Genomic DNA, 19785 nt, shown 5'->3' on the forward strand with positions numbered 1-19785 from the left:
TCACATTTTGGAATTTTGCATTATATTTACTGGTTGAACATCCCAGTGTAGTGGCTCAGGTCTGTAATCCAAGCACTTCAGGAGGCTGAAGCAACGAGGATCGCTTGAGTCCCGGACTTCGAGACCAGCCTGGACAACATAGTGAGACCCCATCTCCACAAAAAAAAGCTGGTGCGGTGGCATGTGTCTACAGTCCTAGCATCTTAGCAGGCTGAGGCAGGAGGATTGCTCGAGGCTAAGGGTTTGAGATCAGCCTCGGCAACATAGTAACATTCCATCTCTACAAAAATTTTAAACTTGGGCCGGGCGCGGTGGCTCAAGCCTGTAATCCCAGCACTTTGGGAGGCCGAGACGGGCGGATCACAAGGTCAGGAGATCGAGACCATCCTGGCTAACATGGTGAAACCCCGTCTCTACTAAAAATACAAAAAACTAGCCGGGCGAGGTGGCGGGCGCCTGTAGTCCCAGCTACTTGGGAGGCTGAGGCAGGAGAATGGCGTGAACCCGGGAGGCGGAGCTTGCAGTGAGCTGAGATCCGGCCACTGCACTCCAGCCTGGGCGACAGAGCGAGACTCTGTCTCAAAAAAAAAAAAAAAAAAAAAAAAAAAAAATTTTAAACTTGAAAAAAAGAGAAAAACTGGTTTTTTGTGTTTTTTGTTTTTGAGATGGAATTTTGCTCATCACCCAGGCTGGAGTGACCAATGGCGCAATCTCTGCTCACTGCAACTTCCTTCTCCCAGGTTCAAGCGATTCTCCGGCCTCAACCTCCTGAGTAGCTGGGATTACAGGCGCCTGACACCACACCCAGCTAATTTTTGTATTTTTAGTAGAGATGGGGTTTCACCATGTTGGCTAGGATGGTCTCAAATTCCTGACCTCAGGTGATCCACCCGCCTCGGTCTCCCAAAGTGCTGGGATTACAGGTGTGAGCCACCGTGCCCAGCTGATAAAGTTTCTGAAAATTTCCATGAAAAAAAAAATAATAAACGAGCAAGTTGACAAGTGAGTAATGCTCTTTCACTGGGAAGGGGTGGAGGAAATCACATAGCTGGCAAGGCCAACTTCGAATACAACCCAATGCTGAGAAAGGCTGTTTCTGTAACAATTCTCAGTGCAGAGCACCCACCCCCCTGCAGGTCTGACTCTAAGACCTACCTGTCGTTTGAAGCATTGAGTTCCAACACGGCATCTTTGAGTGCTGGGCCCAGCAGGGCCCGGGCCAAGCACAGAATGCTTGTGGTCTTGCCAGTTCCTGGAGGGCCCTGGGAACGAGATCTCCAGTAAAGACTACAAACCACCAGAAGGACTGCAGATAACTCCTGAGTTCTGCTCACCGCTGTATGCACCTCCGTCCCCTCTGACCCCGCATCCCACACACAGCACACACAGATCAACACAGCTGACCGGACGCAGTGGCTCACACCTGTAATCCCAGCACTTTGGGAGGCCGAGGAGGGCAGATCACCTGAGGTCAGGAGTTCGAGACGAGCCTGGCCAACATAGCGAAACCTCGTCTCTAACTAAAAATACAAAAAAATTTGCCAGGCGTGGTGGCAGGTACCTGTAATCCCAGCAACTCAGGAGGCTGAGGTGGGAGAATCGCTTGAACCCGGGAGGAAGAGGTTGCCATGAGCAGAGATTGCACCACTGCACTCCAGCCTGGGTGACAGAGTAAGACTCTGTCTCAGAGAAAAAATTAAAAAAAAAAAAAATACAGCAACCAACCCCAGGCCTCCCAACTAACTTGAACGAAATGCTTCCCTTTGCCGTGGGAATGGTAAGGGGCTCTCCAGGCAGGGAGTGCTATGCACAAAAAAGTACTTCAACGCGCAGTGGGATGAGACACGGAGACACTCAACAGGCCCAGGGCTGAGTACTCACCGCAATGATGATGTTGGGCACATTCCCTTCCCTTGCAAAGACCTACAGCGAAAATGATCATTAAAACTGGTTAAAACTTGATTCTGGATGACTAGATTAAAAAGATAGAAAAAAGAACAAACAAGCAGGTTAAAACTCGGCTGAGCACAGTGGCTCATGCCTGTAATCCTAGCACTTTGGGAGGCCAAGGCAGGACAATCACTTGAGGCCTGGCATTAGAGGCCAGGCTGGGCAACATAGTCAGACTCTGTCTCCTCAAAAAATAAACAAAATTAGCCAGGTGTGGTGGCGTGCGCCTGTACTCCCAGCTACTCGGGAGGCTGAAATGGGAGGATCAGTTGAGCCTGAGAAGTGGAGGCTGCAGTGAGCTGTGATTGTGCCACTGCACTCCAGCCTGGGCAACAGTGGGACCCTGTCTCAAAAAGAAAAAAAACCACAAAACCTCGTTAATTTGTAGGCTTGAGGAGCTGAATCTCCCCAGCTACACAGCCCGTGTAGTAAACGTGGCTACAAATTTATCCACGTGGATGCCCCATCCACCTCAAGTTCTTTTTATTCTTTTAGAGATGCAGTCTGGCTCTGTCACCCAGCCTGGAGTGCAGTGGTGTGATCAAGGCTCACTGCAGTCTTGAATCCCCAGGCTCAAGCGATCCTCCTGCTTTGGCCTCCCGAGTAGCTGGGACTACAGGAACTCACCTGGGCATCTTCAAAACTGAACACTTGGCCGGGCGCGGTGGCTCAAGCCTGTAATCCCAGCACTCTGGGAGGCCGAGGCGGGCGGATCACGAGGTCAGGAGATCGAGACCATCCTGGCTAACACGGTGAAACCCCGTCTCTACTAAAAAAAATACAAAAAACTAGCCGGGCGAGGTGGCGGGCGCCTGTAGTCCCAGCTATTCGGGAGGCTGAGGCAGGAGAATGGCGTAAACCCGGGAGGCGGAGCTTGCAGTGAGCTGAGATCCGGCCACTGCACTCCAGCCCGGGCGACAGAGCGAGACTCGTCTCAAAAAAAAAAACAAAAAAAAAAAACAAAAAAAAAAACTGAACACTTCATTCTCCTGTACAAACCTGAGGCCCCACCCATGTTTCCCACCAGGGACTGTCCATGCCACGAAGCTGAGGTCGCAATCATCTTGGTTTGGCCTCATCCTCACCCTGGGTACTTCAATTACCAGGGCTTCACCATCCTCCTCTTCGTCTCCAGTGTCCTTTACTTCTCTCCATCCCTGCTACCACTTTCCCATTATCTTGTCTGATCGCTATCAATGGGCCATTAAGTGATCTCCATGCTCCCATTCAAATCCATTTCCCATCCTGTAACCACAACCACTTTCCTAAAGTACACACTTATTAAAACTGCTTTTTTCTATTTTTTTTTTTTTTGAGACGGAGTCTCACTTTGTCACCAAGGCAGGAGTGCAGTGGCGCGATCTTGGCTCACTGCAAGCTCCGCCTCCCAGGTTCACGCTATTCTCCTGCCTCGGCCTTCCAAGTATCTGGGACCACAGGTGCCCGCCACCTGGCTGTCTAATTTTTTGTATTTTTAGTAGAGATGGGGTTTCACCATGTTAGCCAGGATGGTCTCAATCTCCTGACCTCATGATCTGCCCGCCTTGGCCTCCCAAACTGCTGGGATTACAGGCATAAACTGGCCTTTTTTTTTTTTTTTTTTTAGATAGAGTTTTGCTCATTGCCCAGGCTGGAGTGCAATGGCGCGATCTCGGCTCACTGCAAGCTCTGCCTCCTGGGTTCAAGTGATTCTCCTGCCTCAGCCTCCAGAGTAGCTGGGATTACAGGCACCCACCACCAGGCCTGCCTAACTTTTTGTATTCTTAGTAGAGACAGGGTTTCGCCATGTTGGCCAGGCTGGTCGTGAACTCCTGACCTCAGGTGATCCAATCACCTTGGCCTCCCAAAAGTGCTGGGATTACACGTGTGAGCCATCGCACCCGGCCCTATTAAAATATTTTGACCTAACTGAAATCCTTAACTCCTCCCTGCCCTCACTATGAAGCCCAAACTCTTTTTGTTTCTCAAAGTAAGGGTCTCACTCTGTCACCTAGGCTAGAGTGCAGTGGTGTGATCACAGCTCACTGCAGCGTCAAACTCCTGGGCTCAAGAGATCCTTCTGCCTTGGCCTCTTGAGTAACTGGGATTACAGGCACGTGCCACCACGCCCAGTTTGAACCTCAGACTACAGGCACGCGCCACCACACTCAGCTCATTTTTAAATTTTTTCGTAGAGACCGGCTTCACCATGTTGCCCAGGCTGATCTCAAACACCTGGCCTCAAGTGATCCGCCCGCCTTAGCCTCCCAAAGTGCTGGAATTACAGGTGTGAGCGCCTGGCCTTAGGTCATCTTAATCCTAGCACTTTGGGAGGCCGAGGTGGGCAGATCATGAGGTCAGGAGTTCGAGACCAGCCTGGCCAACATGGTGAAACCCCGTCTCTACTAAAAATACAAAAATTAGCCGGGCGTGGTGGCGCATGCCTGTAATCCCAGCTACTGGGGAGGCTGAGGCAGGAGAATAGCTTGAACCCAGGAGGCAGAGCTTGCAGTGAGCCGAGATCGCGCCATTGCACTCCAGCCTGGGCAAAAGAGCAAGACTCCATCTCAAAAAAAAAAACAAAAAACAAAAAACAGCCACTCACCTCTAGCCTGCTCACAGTGTCTTCATTCCCGACAATTTCATTCAGCTTTACTGGCCTATATTTTTCAACCCTGTTAAGAAAATGCATAAAAATGCTGACATGGTTATCTTCATACTACCCCACAAAAAGCACTTAAGGGTCATCCTGAGAGCTTTGTTGGAAAATTACATACATTCAGTACAACTATGCCAAACGGTTGCAGGTTTTAAATATAATAAGATGCTAGCCAGGCACGGTAGCTCACGCCTGTAATCCTAGCACTTTGGGAGGCTGAGGTGGGTGGATCACTTGAGGTCAGGAGTTTGAGACCAGCCTGGCCAACATAGTGAAACCCCATCTCTACTAAAAATACAAAAATTAGTCGGATGTGGTAGTGTGCGTCTGTAATCCCAGTTATTTGGGAGGCTGAGGCATGAAAATAGCTCGAACCCGGGAGGCAGAAGTTGCAGTGAGCTGAGATCGCGCCACTACACTCCAGCCCGGGCTACAGAGTGAGACTCTGTTTCATAAATAAATAAATAAATAAATAAATAAATAAAATGTAATAAGATGCCCAAGTGCCACTTGAAAAGTTAAGGGCATGAGAATTGTACAGCAAAGGCTTCAAACCTGCTACAGCAGAGAAACACCTGTTGTTGCTGGAGCAGGGCCAGCACAGGCCATCTGGAGAAACGTGACACTGCTGCAACCCTGTCTGCCCGTCACAAGGGTCCCAGCACACACAACGCTGACATCATTTGGTGTGACAACATGGGCGCAGCCAAGCTCCTTTCTCATCCTTTATCTGCCAGTTTCTTTTTTTTTTTTAGACAGAGTTTCGCTCTTGTTGTGCAATGGCGCGATCCTGGCTCACTGCAACCTCCACCTCTCGGGTTCAAGCGATTCTAATGCCTCAGCCTCCCCAGTAGCTGGGATTACAGGCATGCGCAACCAGGCCCAGAGAATTTTGTATTTTTAGTAGAGATGGGGTTTCTCCATGTTGGTCAGGCTGGTCTCAAACTACCGACCTCGGGTGGTCCGCCCACCTCAGCCTCCCAAAGTGCTGGGATTTATAGGTGTGAGCCACCGTGCCAGGCAAGGATTACCTGCCAGTTTCTGCAGACATGTGCCAAATATACAGCATGGCTGGCTAGACAAAAACCATAGATCTAGGCTGGGCGCAGTGGCTCATGCCTGTAATCCCAGTACTTTGGGAGGGCGAGGCGGATGGATCACTTGAGATCAGGACTTTGAGACCAGCCTGGCCAACATGGTGAAACCCAGTCTCTACTAAAAATACAAAATTAGCAGGGTGTGGTAGTACACACCTGTAATCCCAGCTACTAGAAAGGCCGAGGCAGGAGAATTGACTGAACCCGGGAGACGCAGGTTGCAGTGAGCCAAGATCACACCATTGCACTCCAGCCTATGTGACAAAGTGTTACTCCATCTCAAAAAACAAAAAAATTAGTTGGACATGGTGTTGCATGCCTGTAGTCTCATCTACTTGGGAGGCTGAGGCAGGAGGATCACTTGAGCCAAGGAGTTGGACACCAGCCTAGGCAACACAGCAAAAAACCCCGTCTCTATTAAAAAAAAAAATTTCAAATGTAAATGTCATTGAACCTAACAGTCAAAATATTATTTTGAACAGGTAATCAAATTTTTTTAAAAGACCGAGGTTTTTAAAAACACGAGGTCATACACTACTATCCACAAAAACTTTTGAAAAAACCAACTAGGTCAGAGTAGGTGGCCACCTGGGGTAGCCCTAACTGTCATAAGCATTGTTGTGAGCGAGACTCCGCTCGCAGAGTTTAGGCCGGCCACTCTCGATCCATGTCCCTCGCCTCCTTGAAATCATCTCGATGCCACCCGGGGTCTCCTCTTCCTTCGGGATCCCCCAAAACGAGCCCCTGGCCCCCGAGTTTCTCCAGAGCACGGGCCGCCACTCGCCCACCCTCACATCCAAATGCGCCCATTCTTTACGGCCTGGGACCTCACCACGGCAGCTCGTAGTGGCCGGCGCTGCCGGGGGCCTTGCTGGAGGAAGGGGCAGGGTCCTGGGCCTCCAGCTCGCCCGCACCACCACAGACGGCCTCCACCTCCATTCTCGCGCCTCCTCTTCCCGCCACCCGAGGCCCCGCCCCGTGACGCCGCCACACAAGCCCCGCCCCCTGACTTCCGCCGGGCGCGAGCGGAAGTCACGTACCCGCGCCTCTCCGCGCCGGCGAAGAGGGTTCCGGTGGTTCCCCGGCGGCTGACGCTAGAGGCCGCGGTTGCTAGGGGAGAGCTGGCGTCGGGCCTGGGAGCTACAGGAAGGCGAGCTCTGGCCGTGACGCCTTCAGAGAAAGCAGGTCGCTCTCGGAACGGACGTTTGTGTGTAGTTTCTGTGGAAGATCCGCTCCGCGGCGGCGTGGGAGGAGCAGGGCCGGGGGCGTTGCGGCCAAACGCCGACTTCGGTGGTGGGACACGGACAGCGCTCGCGTCCGGGCGCTGCTGGGCAGCGGGGTCCGGGGATGATGTCTGGGGCTGCCCGTGCCCACTTTTCCAGATTGTTCTGAATGTCCCAGTGAGCTGCTCCCGTTGGGTGGGCTCCTGCGCCTCAACCGCGTTCGGCACTTGACGTTTATTATCAGGGAATTCTCGGTTGCAAGATGGGAATTCCACCCCCAGCCCATTTTGCAGAGGAGGAAACTGAAACTGTCCTTTTGTCAGATGAAATGCAGTGTTCGTTCCAGGAAAATGGGGAGTCAAGGCCGGGTGCGGTGGCTCACCCCTCTAGTCCCCGCAGTTTGGGGGACAGAGACCAGAAGAGAGATTAAGCCCAGGAGTTCGAGACCAGCCTGGGCAACATAGTGAGACCCCCGTCTCCACAAAAATAAAAATAAAAAAAATAACTGGGCGTGGTGGCGCGCACCTGCAGTTCCAGCTACTCCGGAGGCTGAGGCGGAGGAGTGCTTGAACCCAGGAAGTGCGGGCTGCAGTGAGCTCTGATCACACCACTGCACTCCAACCTGGTCTGCAGCAAGACCCTGTCTCAAAAAAAGAAAAGAAAAATAAATACTTCAACCTTGTAAGCGCTTTGAGCATTTTTGTGGGCTGTTTTTCTACCTAGTCTTTCCTCCCATAGCCCAAATTGCCATAATAATCAATAATGATGATCCCAGAATATTGGGAGGCTGAGGTGGGAGGATCCTTGGAGCCCAGGAGTTTGAGACCAGCCTGGGCAACGTAAGTGAGACCCCATCTCTACAAAAAAATTTTTAAAAATGATCCACTTGTGATACGTGACAGTAGTCCCAGCTACTTGAGAGGCTGAGGCAGGAGAATAGGTTGAGCCCATGAGGTCGAAGCTAGAAGCTACAGTGAACCATGATCAAGTCAGTGCACTCCAGCCCCAGGGGACACAGAGAAATCCTGTTTCTAAAAAAAGAAGAAGAAAAGAAAATAGGTACTTCAGATTCACAAGTGCTTTGATCATTCTGTTTTGTTTTTGTTTTGTTTTGGAGATGGAGTCTCACTGTCACCCAGACTGGAGTACAGTGGTGTGATCTCAGCTCACTGCAATGTCCAGCTCCCGGGTTTGAGTGATTCTCCTGCCCCAACCTCCCGAGTAGCTGGGACGACAGGCGTGTGCCACCACACCTGGCTAATATTTGTATTTTCAGTAGAGATGGGGTTTCGCCACGTTAACCAGGCTAGTCTCAAACTCCTGACTTCAAGTGATCCGCTTGCCTCAGCCTCCCAAAGTGCTGCGATTACAGGTGTAAGCCACCGCCCCTGGCCAAGCAGTTTGTTTTAATGATAATATTAAAGTATACAGATTCAGAACTTACACAGTGTTTTTCTTTCCATGTAATTTGGAAAAAATGCTTGAATTGGTCATCTTTCCCCTATTCCCCCTTTAAATTGATGGAGCCGTCTTGTCTGTTTTTTCAATCATTATTCACAGGTCTTTCATTTTTCCGGAGGAGAAAATACACACTCCTCTTGAAATATAAACTTTTCTTGAAATGTCTGCGGTTTTTCCATAGAATTGTTCCTGTGTGGTAATCTTCATGTTTTCCTTGTAATCACTATCACACACATCCTTCCCATCACATAACACAGTTTAGAACCTGATTTTTAATAAATGCAGAACACGATTCCTTTCATGGTTCTCCAAAAACCCCCACTCTACAAGAGGCCTTTTGGTGCTGCCAGGGCTATCCTCTTAACTGATGTGCTTGGAATGCCAGGAGAACCAGAGACGGAGGTGATTCTTAGGGCAAAGCTGCACTGTCAGGACATTTTTCTTTTTTTTAGACTGAGCCTTTTGTGACCCATTGGACTTGGGCCCAAACCGAGCTCAGAGCTTAAAAACTCCAACTGCGTCCCTGGGACTGAAAAACAGCATGTTGGGGAACCAGGGAGTGCTGGGGAAACCACAGGCTCTTGTGAAAGGGCAAAGAGTAGCCACAGAGAATTCCTCCCAGCAAATCCATGAAATCTCAGGAAATTAAATACACACTGAGGCTAAGCTCCCAGACTGTCATCACAAGAGGGGAAGGCAGTTATACACCAAGAGGAAGCATGTAGAAAGAAAATAAAATTGAAACCAAAATCCTCTTTCCCCAAATCCAGAGGTTTCCAATTGAATTGTCAGGTCAGGCAACACATCTTGGTTTGAATGATGCCTTGACTTTCACCGTTAGCTCACTTCCTGACTTACGTTGCAGGATGTGAGGCTGAAAATCTGCTGGCGTGCCAAGATCAGGACTACAACATAGCCCGGTTTTCTCCCTGCCCATTCCAGCCTCCATTGGCCCAGAATGTCATACACACTGGATGCTGTTTGCCTTGTTTACAGTGAATTTTAAAAGTTCATTATCTTAGGCTAGGCCTGGTGGCTGATGCCAGTAATCTCAGCACTTTGGGAGGCCCAGGCGGAAGGATTGCTTGAGAATAGGCATTTGAGCCCAGCCTGGGCAATGTAGCAAGATTCCCATCTCTATAAAAAAGAAAAATTAGGCTGGGCACAGTGGCTCAAGCCTGTAATCCCAGCACTTTGGGAGGCCGAGACGGGCGGATCACCAGGTCAGGAAATCGAGACCATCCTGGCTAACACGGTGAAACCCTGTCTCTACTAAAAAATACAAAAAACTAGCCGGGCGTAGTGGCGGGCGCCTGTAGTCCCAGCTACTCGGGAGGCTGAGGCAGGAGAATGGCGAGAACCTGGGAGGCAGAGCTTGCAGTGAGCCGAGATCTGGCCACTGCACTCCAGCCTGGGCTACAGAGCGAGACTCCGTTTCAAAAAAAAAAAGAAAAACTAGGATGGGTGGGGTGGCTCACGCCTGTAATTCCAGCACTTTAGTAGGCCGAGGCAGGCGGATCAGAAGGTCAGGTGTTCGAGACCAGCCTAGCCAAAATGGTGAAACCCCATCTGTACTAAAAATACAAAAATTAGCTGGGCAACAATAGCAAAACTCCATCAAAAAAAAAAAAAGAAAAGAAAATGTATTATTTGTTTTCAAGTGGATTTCTTTGTGATTTTAAGCTATTTTTGTTTTCGTTTTTATTTTTTTTTATTTATTTATTTTGAGATGGAGTTTCGATCTTGTTTCCCAGGCTGGAGTACAATGGCACGATCTCAGCTCACTGCAACTTCCGCCTCCCAGGCTCAAGCAATTCTTCTGGCTCAGCCTCCCGAGTAGCTGGGATTACAGGCATGCACCACCACACCCTAATTTTGTATTTTTAGTGGAGACGGTGTTTCACCATGTTGGTCAGGCTGGTCTCAAACTCCCGACCTCAGGTGATCCGCCCACCGCAGCCTCCCAAAGTTCTGGGATTACAGATGTGAGCCACCGTGCCCAGCCTTTATTTACTTTTTGAGATGGGGTCTCATTCTGTCACCCAGGCTGGAGCACAGTGGCATGATCTTGGCTCACTGCAACTTCTGCCTCCTGGGTTCAATAGATTTTCCTGCCTCAGCCTCCGGAGTAGCTGGGATTACAGGTGCACGCCACTACGCCCGGCTAATTTTTGTATTTTTAGTAGAGACAGGGTTTCACCACGTTAGCCAGGCTGGTCTCGAACTCCTGGCCTCAAGTGATCCACCCACCTCTGCCTCCCATAGTGCTGGGATTACAGGAGTGAGCCATCGCACCTGACAGTTTTTTGTTTTTAAACGGTGATGCTATCATTTAAATAATTGTTTCCTCTCAGGCACTGCGGTGTTCCATCCATTTATAGTGTTTTGTTGTGTTTTTTTTTTTCAGTAGAGATGGAGTTTCACCATGATAGCCAGGATGGTCTCAATCTCCTGACCTCGTGATCTGCCCGCCTTGGCCTCCCAAAGTGCTGGGATTACAGGCGTGAGCCACTGCACCCGGCCCCATTTATGGTTTTTCTAACATTTTCATTAGCATTTTTAAAATTAGGTGCCCTGCTCATCTTCTCTGTGTCGTTCCAGTTTTAGTCTATGCACTGCCAAAGCGAACACTTTGTAGCATTTTCAAGATTGAGAGGCACAGCGTGTACCGAAAAAAAATTTCCTAGATATATCTACTGTATAAGGATGTCTCATCTGGGTAAAATTTGTCCCCGGGCATTGCTCTGATTAGATTTATGGAATTCGGAAGCTGGTTAGAAATTATGTAACCAGCACGTTTTATGCCTTTAACAAATATTGACCAAGTGCCTAGAGCCACTGCAAGGGGCACAGGAGCTTCCATTGTAGGGAGGGAAACTGACAGCAAGCGGCCAATGTTATGTTTATTTCAATGTAATTATGGACTGGGCCTGGTGGCTCACGCCTGTAATCCCAGCACTTTGGGAGGCCGAGATGGCCGGATCACCTGAGGTCGGGAGTTCAAGACCAGCCCGACCAACATGGAGAAACCCCATCTGAATTACAAACACAAAATTAGCAGGGCATGGTGGTGCATACCTGTAATCCCAGCTACTTGGGAGGCTGAGGCAGGAGAATCGGTTGAATCCAGGAGGCGGAGGTTGCAGTGAGCTGAGATTGTGCCACTGTACTCCAGCCTAGGCGATGAGAACAAAACTCTGTCTCACAAATAAAATAAATAAAAACATAATTATGATCAGTGTCAGAAAAGGGACTGGTGGGTGGTTGGGATATCAGCAATAGGCTAACACCTCGCTTGGGAGGTCAGGAAGGGCTTTGATGGGGAGGCGCGTTTGGCCTGAGATGTAAATCCCCAATCTGAGATTTGCATGCCTATTGGCTTTGCCTGGAAGGACCACCCAATACCCTGCCCTGCCTCCCATTGCTACGTACGCTAACACCATGTTTATTTCTTTCTCTCTCTCTCTCTCTCTTTTTTTTTTTTTTTGAGTTGGTCTTTTTGTGTTGCCCAGGCTGGAGTGCAGTGGCGTGATCATAGCTCACTGCAGCCTTGACCTCCTGGGCTCAAGTGATCCTCCCACCTCAGCCTCCCAACTAGCTGGAACTACCGGCACATGGCACCATGCCTAGCTAATCTGTTTATCTTTTGTAGAGACAGGGTCTTACTCTGTTGCCCAGGTATCTTGAACTGCTGGGCTCAAGTGATCCTCCCACCTCAGCCTTCTGAGTAGCTGGGACTACAGGCACATGCAACCATGCCTGGCCAATCTGTTTATTTTTTGTAGAGACGTAGTCTCACCTTGTTGCCGAAGCTGGTCTTGAACTCCTGGGCTCCAGTGATCCTCCTGCCTCAGCCTCCCAAAGTGCTGGGATTACAGGTCTGAGCCACTGAGCCCAGCCCCTGTCTGTTTATTATTGTTCTTGCCCACAATCTATATTTAGCTAGATTTGTTGCCTTGTTTATTGTTTGTTTCCCCACTAGAATGACAATTCTTTGAGAAAAGGAACTTTCTCTGTCCTGTTCCCATTGTATCCTCATTGCCTGTAGTGGCCCAGAGAGAGACCCCACATTTCCTGAAGGGACGAAAGGATGAGTGACAGCAGAGCTGGGGCACACAGTGGTCTGAACAGCTCGGGATGGGTGGGAGTGGGGGCGGCAGAGAGATCAGCCCTGGACGGGCGGGATTTGGGGTGGGAGAGAGATGGTCAGCCCCGGACGGGTGGGATTTGGGGTGGGAGAGAGATGATCAGCCCGGGACGGGTGGGATTTGGGGCGGGAGAGAGATTATCCGCCCGGGAGAGGTGGGAATGGGGGCGGGAGAGAGATGGAGCCTGCAGGGACCAGATCATGCAGGGTGAAGGCTAATTAGGAGTTGTGAGAAGCCCCGGAGGAGGTGGGGCAAAGTGACATGACCCAGTTTGGGTTTTAGATCATTCTGGTTGCCAAAGGCTGGGTGTAGAGGAAATATGTGTGGAAGTATTGGGCTTTGCTTTCTGATCTTTTAATCTCTTTTTTTTTTTTTTTTTTTTTTGAGACAGAGTCTCACTCTGTCGCCCAGGCGGGAGTGCAGTGGCCGGATCTCAACTCACTGCAAGCTCCGCCTCCCGGGTTTACGCCATTCTCCTGCCTCAGCCTCCCCAGTAGCCGGTACTACAGGCACCCGCCACCTCGCCCGGCTAGTTTTTTTGTACTTTTTAGTAGAGACGGGGTTTCACCGTGTTTGCCAGGATGGTCTCGATCTCCTGACCTCGTGATCTGCCCACCTCGGCCTCCCAAAGTGCTGGGATTACAGGCTTGAGCCACCGCGCCCAGCCTTGATCTTTTAATCTCTAATTCTTTTTTCTTTTTTCTTTTTTGAGACGGAGTCTTGCTCTATCAACCAGGCTGGAGTGCAGTGGTGCAATCTCAGCTGACTGCAACCTCCTCCTCCCAGGTTCAAACAATTCTCCTTCCTTGGCCTCCTAAGTATCTGGGATTACAGGCACCCGGCACCATGCCCAGCTAATTTTTTGATTTAATTCTTAAATTATGGAACAATTCAGGCCGGGCTCAGTGTCCAACGGGAAATTTATGATTCTAATTTAAAATGTAAAGTTGAATCAGTTAAGTTAAACTTGTGATTTTAGATTGAAATCTCACTAGCTGTATAAATAGTATTAGGATATTTAAGAGAACTTGAGGTTCAACATATTACAAGGTTTTTAGCAAGGTGTGGTGGCATATGCCTATAGTCCCAGCTACTAGGGAAGCTGAGATGGGAAGACTGATCGAGCTCAGGAGGTCAAGGCTACAGTCAGCAGTGATTGCACCACTGCCCTCCAGCCTAGGCAACAAAGCAAGACCCTGCCTGAAAAATTAAAAAAAATAAAATATTACAAGTTTAGTTTATTAGATTTATTAGATATATTTGAACTGGGTGCAATGGTTCATGCCTATAATCCTAGCACTTTGGGAGACCGAGGTGGGTGGGTCACTTGAGGTCAGAGTTGAGACTAGCTTGGCCAACAGGGTGAAACCCCATCTCTAATAAAAATATAAAAATATTAGCCGGATGTGGTGGCACACACTTGTAGTCCAAGCTACTCAGGAGGCTGAGGCAGGAGAACCGTTTGAACCTGGAGGCAGACGTTGCAGTGAGCCAGGATTTTGACACTGGACTCCAGCCTGGGTGACAGAGTGAAACTCTATCTCGAAAAAAAAAAAAAAACCATTTTAGTACTTGGAAGGTTTGTCAGATAAGATACTCAAAAAGGAAATCAATCAAATATATTTAATTTGTAAAAGTAGTTGAAAATGTTTAAAAGAACTTAATCGCCAGGAGTTTGAGACCAGCCTGGGCAATGAAGTAAGATCCTATGCCTACAAAAACATTTTTTAAAATTATCTGGGTGTGGTGATATATGCCTTCTCAGGAGGCTGAAGTGGGAGGATCATTTGAGCCCAGGAGTTAGAGGCATCTGTGAGCTATGATTGCACCACTGTACGCCAGCCTAGAGACAGAGCAAGAAGACCCTGTCCCAAAAAAAAAAAAAAAAAGAAATTATATTACCCAAAAAGGTTTTTTTTTTTTTTGAGATGGAGTCTCGCCTTGTCACCCAAGCTGGAGTGCAGTGGTGCAATCTCGGCTCGCTGCAAACTCTGCTTCCCGGGTTCAAGTGATTCTCCTGCCTCAGCCTCCTGAGTAGCTGGGACTACAGGCATGTGCTACCACACCCAGCTAATTTTTGTATCTTTAGTAGAGACAGGGTTTTACCATATTGACCAGGCTGGTCTTGAACTCCTGACCTTGTGATCTGCCTGCCTTGGCCTCTCAAAGTGCTGAGATTACAGGCGTGAGCCACTGCGCCTGGCAAAGGTTTTTTAAATTTGTCCCTTACTTAAGTAATTTTTTTTTTTTTTCCCAAGACGGAGTCTCGCTCTTGTTGCCCAGGCTGGAGTGCAGTGGTGCGCTCTCAGCTCACTGCAACCTCCGCCTCCCCAGGTTCAAGTGATTCTCCTGCCTCAGCCTCCCAAGTAGCTGGGATTACAGGCATGCGCTACACGTCCGCCTAATTTTGTGTTTTTAGTAGAGATGGAGTTTCACCATGTTGGTCAGGCTGGTCTTGAAATCCTGACCTCAGGTGATCCACCCGCCTTGGCCTCCCCGAGTGCTGGGATTACAGGCGTGAGCCACTGCGCCTGGCCTTTAAGAAATGTGTTTAAATAAAGTTTTCAGTGCACAGAAGTCATCCTAGAGTACACCAGAAACCCCACATTCCTGAGGGTGTTGCCACATTGTATTCTGAAGGATTGTCATAGGGTACACCCCTGCCAGCCACACACAGGAGGTAATTCTGTTCAAGGGCTATTCAAATGCTCCAATACTGTTATTACCAGTGAGAAAACTGAGAGCTAACTACGGAGATGCTGTGAGGCCGGGTGGCCAGTGCGCGCTGAGTCAGCCTGGATCTCCACCTCCCGGCTCCCCACCTCGGGCAGCTGCCTCTCTGCCAGTTGTCCCTGGTGTCCCCTTAATGAGTCTGCAGCTGGTGACAGTCTTCAGGCCCTGCAGAGGCTTAGTAACTAGCAATTGTTCTGGGTAGAAGGGGTTGACATTGACTCCTTGCAATTCCCATCGGAGGTTGTTATTATCCCATTACAGGTGTGGAAATGGAGGCACGTGGTAACCAGAGTGACTTGGTGGGTAGGAGGCAGAGCCTGGATGGTCTAACCCAGAGCCCGTGCTCCTCACTGTGTCCAACCATCCAATCACCCGTCCATCTCTCTGAGGTCATCTTGGCCTCGCCAAGAGCTTGCTGGGTGCCTTGGTGGGCACGGGTGAAGGCCATTCTATCCACAAAGAAGGCATGTCTAACACCCGAAATTCCCTCCCTCCATGCCTGTCTCCATCTCTGCCTGAATCTCTCTCTGCATCTGGTGTGTGTCGCTGAGTGTGTACAGACTTTCTCCTGCGCTACGCTTAACTAGGTCACAGGGTGACCTCTGACTGGGCTCTCTCCACAAGCATCCAAAAGAAGCCAGCCATTTGACAAGGACAGCCCTGGCTATAGAGCCAGGACGGGACTCAGGCACAGCCAGTCTGCAAAGGACTGGCCCATGGGAGGACAGTTCTGGATTCACCGCAGTGGGAGATGCAAAAATGAGTTAGACGAAAAGTGCCTGGTCTGAGCGTCCTGGCAGGCACACGGGTGTCCACGCTCCACTGCTGGGTAGGCGCTAGACAGCACTGGGAAGGAAAAGCCACTGTGTCTGTAGGGCCCAGGCACCCCGAGGCATGACCTTCGAGCTGGGCCTTCAAAGGAAGCAAGCTCAAGTTCAAATCTGGTGTCCCTGAGCAAACGTATCCAAAGAGGACATGTCTTTTACGTTTTTACACCCCTCACAACCCCTTATCACCCTAGACAGCTCCATTTTTAAGGGCAGGAGAAGATGTCTACCCGTGACTCTAAGATGCATCTTTTATACATTTTTTAATTTTTTGTTTTATATTTAATTTAATTTATTTATTTATTGAGACAGAGTCTCGCTCTGTCATCCAGGCTGGAGTGCACTGGCACCGTCTCGGCTCGCTGCAACCTCCACCTCCCGGGTTCAAGTGATCCTCTTGCCTCAGCCTCCCAAGTAGCTGGGATTACAGGCACCCGCCACCATGCCCAGCTAATTTTTGTATTTTTAGTAGAGACGGGGGTTTCACCATGTTGGCCAGGCTGGTCTCGAACTCCTGACCTCAAGTGATCTACCCACCTCAGCCTCCCAAAGTGCTGGGATTACAGGTGTGAGCCACTGCACCCAGCCGAGATACACCCTTTGAAAGACATCTGCCTCACAAGGTGGTGTTTTAAAGTGGATAAGGCTCATAATTTCAAAAGCTCCTGCCCTACTTTTTAAACCAATCCTGAAGAGTGTGCTTTAATAACTCTCCTAGAAACTATTCTACATAAATACATGTTCCGGTTAAGTGCCCACTGTATGCAAAGTTTTACATGTTAACTATTTTGTTAAACTTTAACAGTTTGGAAACTTCGAAAATTGCTTTACACACCTCCTTGCCATCTTTTTTTGGAGACAGGGTCTAGTTCTGTTGCCCAAGCCGGAGTACAGTGGTACAATCACGGCTCACTACAGCCTTGACTTCCTGGGCTCAAGCAGATCCTCCCGTCTCAGACTCCCTAATACCTGGGACTACAGGCACATGCCACCAGGCCCAGCTATTTTATTTTTTATTTTTTGTAAAGATAAGGTCTCCCTATATTGCCCAGACTGATCTCAAACTCCTGGGTTCAAGTGATCTTCCTGCTTTGGCCTCCCAAAGTGTTGGAATTACAGGCGTGAGCCACTGTGCCTGGCCCCTTGGCTTCTTTGAAAACAAAAAGGGTACAGGATTTTTCCTGATAGTATAGAGGTCAAATGTTTATGCATCATGATGTGGGCTGACCCCAGAGACGATGGATGGGAGACGGGCTGTTCCCCCCACTCTATACAGCCTAGATCATAGGCTTTTTGGATTCTTTACTTCTAATTTTAGTCTGTTTACTCATCCAAGCATTCCCTCCTTCCTGTCCTCAGTGAGCACGTCAGCCCTGACCTTCCTGCAACCACTTTTTTTATTTTATTTTTTCTGAGATGGAGTTTCGCTCTCTTACCCAGACTGGGGTGCAGTCGTCCAATATCAGCTCACTGCAACCACAGCCTCCCGGGTTCAAGTGATTTTCCTGCCTCAGCCTCCTGAGTAGCTGGCGTTACAGGCACCTGCCACCATGACCGGCTAATTTTCTTTTTTTTTTTTTTTTTTTTTTTTTTGAGACGGAGTCTTGCCCTGTTGCCAGACTAGAGTGCAGTGGCACAATCTCAGTTCACTGCAAACTTCGACTCCCTGGTTCAAGCGATTTTCCTGCCTCAGCCTCCCGAGTAGGGATTCCAGGCATGCGGCACCATGCCCAGCTAATTTTTGTACTTTTAGTAGAGACGAGATTTCCCCATGTTGGCCAGGATTGTCTCGATCTCCTGACCTCGTGATCTGCCCACCTCAGCCCCCCAAAGTGCTGGGATTACAGGCGTGAGCCACCGCACCCGGCCTACTTTTTGTATTTTTAGTAGAAATGGGGTTTCACCGTATTGGCCAGGCTGGTCTTGAACTCCTGAACTCAAGTGATATGCCTGCCTTGGCCTCCCACAGTGCTGGGATTATAGGCATGAACCACTGCGCCCAGTCACCTGTGGCTCCTTCTAAATCTGATGAGGTGTGGTGGACCAGAGACGACCAAGCTCAGTTCATTTTATCCCATTTATCCCTCCACCAATGGTGGATGAGAGCCAATAATGCATTTTTTTTGTTTACTAATCTCCTGTGCAAATATATACATGTAAATATATCTCAGTAATACATATTACATGTATATATAATTATATTACATGCAATAGATATTACATGTATATATAATTATATTACATGCAATAGATATTACACGTGTATACACATGAGTGCTGTTTCAATTTGTAATACTTTTTTTTTTTTTTGAGACAGGGTCTCACTCTGTCACCCGCCGCAGTGCAGTGGTGCAATCACAGCTCAATGCAGCATCAACCTCCTAGGTTCAGGGGATCCTTCCATCTCAGCCTCCCCAGCAGCCAGGTCCACAGTCACAGGTCACCATGCCTGGCTAATTTTTTTTTGTATTTTTTGTAGAGATAGGGGCTTGCTATGTTGCCCAGGCTGGTCTTGAACTCCTGGACTCAAGCGATCTACCTGCCTTGGCCTCCCAAAGTGCTTGGATTACAGGCGTGAGCCACCGTGCCCAGCCTGTTTCAATTTTCATTGTCTTGTAGACCATTTTACTATGTGTGTCGACCTTTTGTATTTCCTCTTCTGTGACTTGTCTGCCCATTTTTCTTTTCTGTACAAATCGTACAGAAAATTTGTCAGTTTCTAGCAATGCTTTAGAAGTATACACTCTTTGACCCAGAATCCCACTTTTAGAAACTTGTCTTACATAAATCCTTACACAGGTGCACAGAGATATATGTACTAGGATGTTCATTGCAGGAGCTTAGAGTAAGGGAAGAGGGGAAGGAAATGAGATAAATATCTACCAGTGGCAGAATGTATAGGTAAATTATGGTACATTCATACTATACAGTCACTGAAAAATGAAAGCTGTCTGTCTGTACTGACAGGGAGAGGTTTCTGTGACCCCCTTAAAAAAAATAAAGTCCAGAAAAAGAAACATAGAATCCTGTGTGTGTGTGTGTGTGTGTGTGTGTGTGTGTGTTTTGTTTGTTTGTTTTCCTCAAGACAGAGTCTCACTCTGTCGTCCGGGCTGGAGAGGGGTGCACGACCTCGGTTCACTGCAACATCCACCTCCTGGGTTCATGTGATTCTCCTGCCTCAACCTCCCAAGTAGCTGGGATTACAGGCGAACACCACCACCAGGCCGGGGTAATTTTTTGTATTTTTAGTAGAGATGGGGTTTCACCATCTTGGCCAGGCTGGTCTTGAACTCCTGACCTCGTGATCTGCCCACCTAGGCCTCCTAAAGTACTGGGATTACAGGCATGAACCACCACACCCGGCCGTTATTATTATTATTATTATTTATGTCTCTTTGGGAGGCTGAGGTGGGAGGACCACTTGAGCCCAGGAGTTCCAGAGTAGCTTGGGCAACATAGCAAGACCCTGTCTCTATAAAAAATAATTTTTAGGCCAGGCGCAGAGGCTTACGCCTGTAATCCCAGCAGTGGTGGGATTACACCCACCACAGTGGTGGTGGGCACTTGTAATCCCAGCTACTCGGGAGGCTGAGGCAGAGAATTGCTTAAACCCAGGAGGCGGAGGTTGCAGTGAGCCCAGATCGTGCCACTGCACTCCAGCCTGAGTGACAGAGCGAGACTGCATCTCAGAAAAAGAAAAAAGTAATA

The 19785-nt window shown here is 48.9% G+C and overlaps 1 protein-coding gene across 10 annotated transcripts in view; it reads right to left on the reverse strand.

The window, feature by feature from the left end:
- The window catches only part of RFC2 (replication factor C subunit 2), a 47593-nt gene that overhangs the window by 17342 nt on the left and 10466 nt on the right, over window positions 1-19785 (reverse strand). For 7 of the 10 annotated variants that reach the window (XR_012432323.1, XR_012432322.1, XR_012432321.1 and 4 more), the window contains exons 1-4: window positions 6518-6643; window positions 4535-4604; window positions 1882-1923; window positions 1156-1262 (exon numbers count right to left, since the gene is read on the reverse strand). Coding sequence is in view for 3 of the 10 variants with exons in the window: in XM_005549383.4 (XP_005549440.1) it covers window positions 1156-1262; window positions 1882-1923; window positions 4535-4604; window positions 6518-6624 (326 nt within the window). In the remaining 7 variants the exon portion in view is untranslated. Of the gene's footprint in view, window positions 1-1155; window positions 1263-1881; window positions 1924-4534; window positions 4605-6517; window positions 6644-6725; window positions 7549-11447; window positions 11567-19785 lie in introns of those variants that run through there. The other 3 variants (XM_074034772.1, XM_074034771.1, XM_074034770.1) reach the window with 2 other exon arrangements.

The sequence above is a fragment of the Macaca fascicularis genome, chromosome 3 (genome assembly GCF_037993035.2).
Source record: "Macaca fascicularis isolate 582-1 chromosome 3, T2T-MFA8v1.1".
Lineage (NCBI taxonomy): Eukaryota > Metazoa > Chordata > Mammalia > Primates > Cercopithecidae > Macaca > Macaca fascicularis.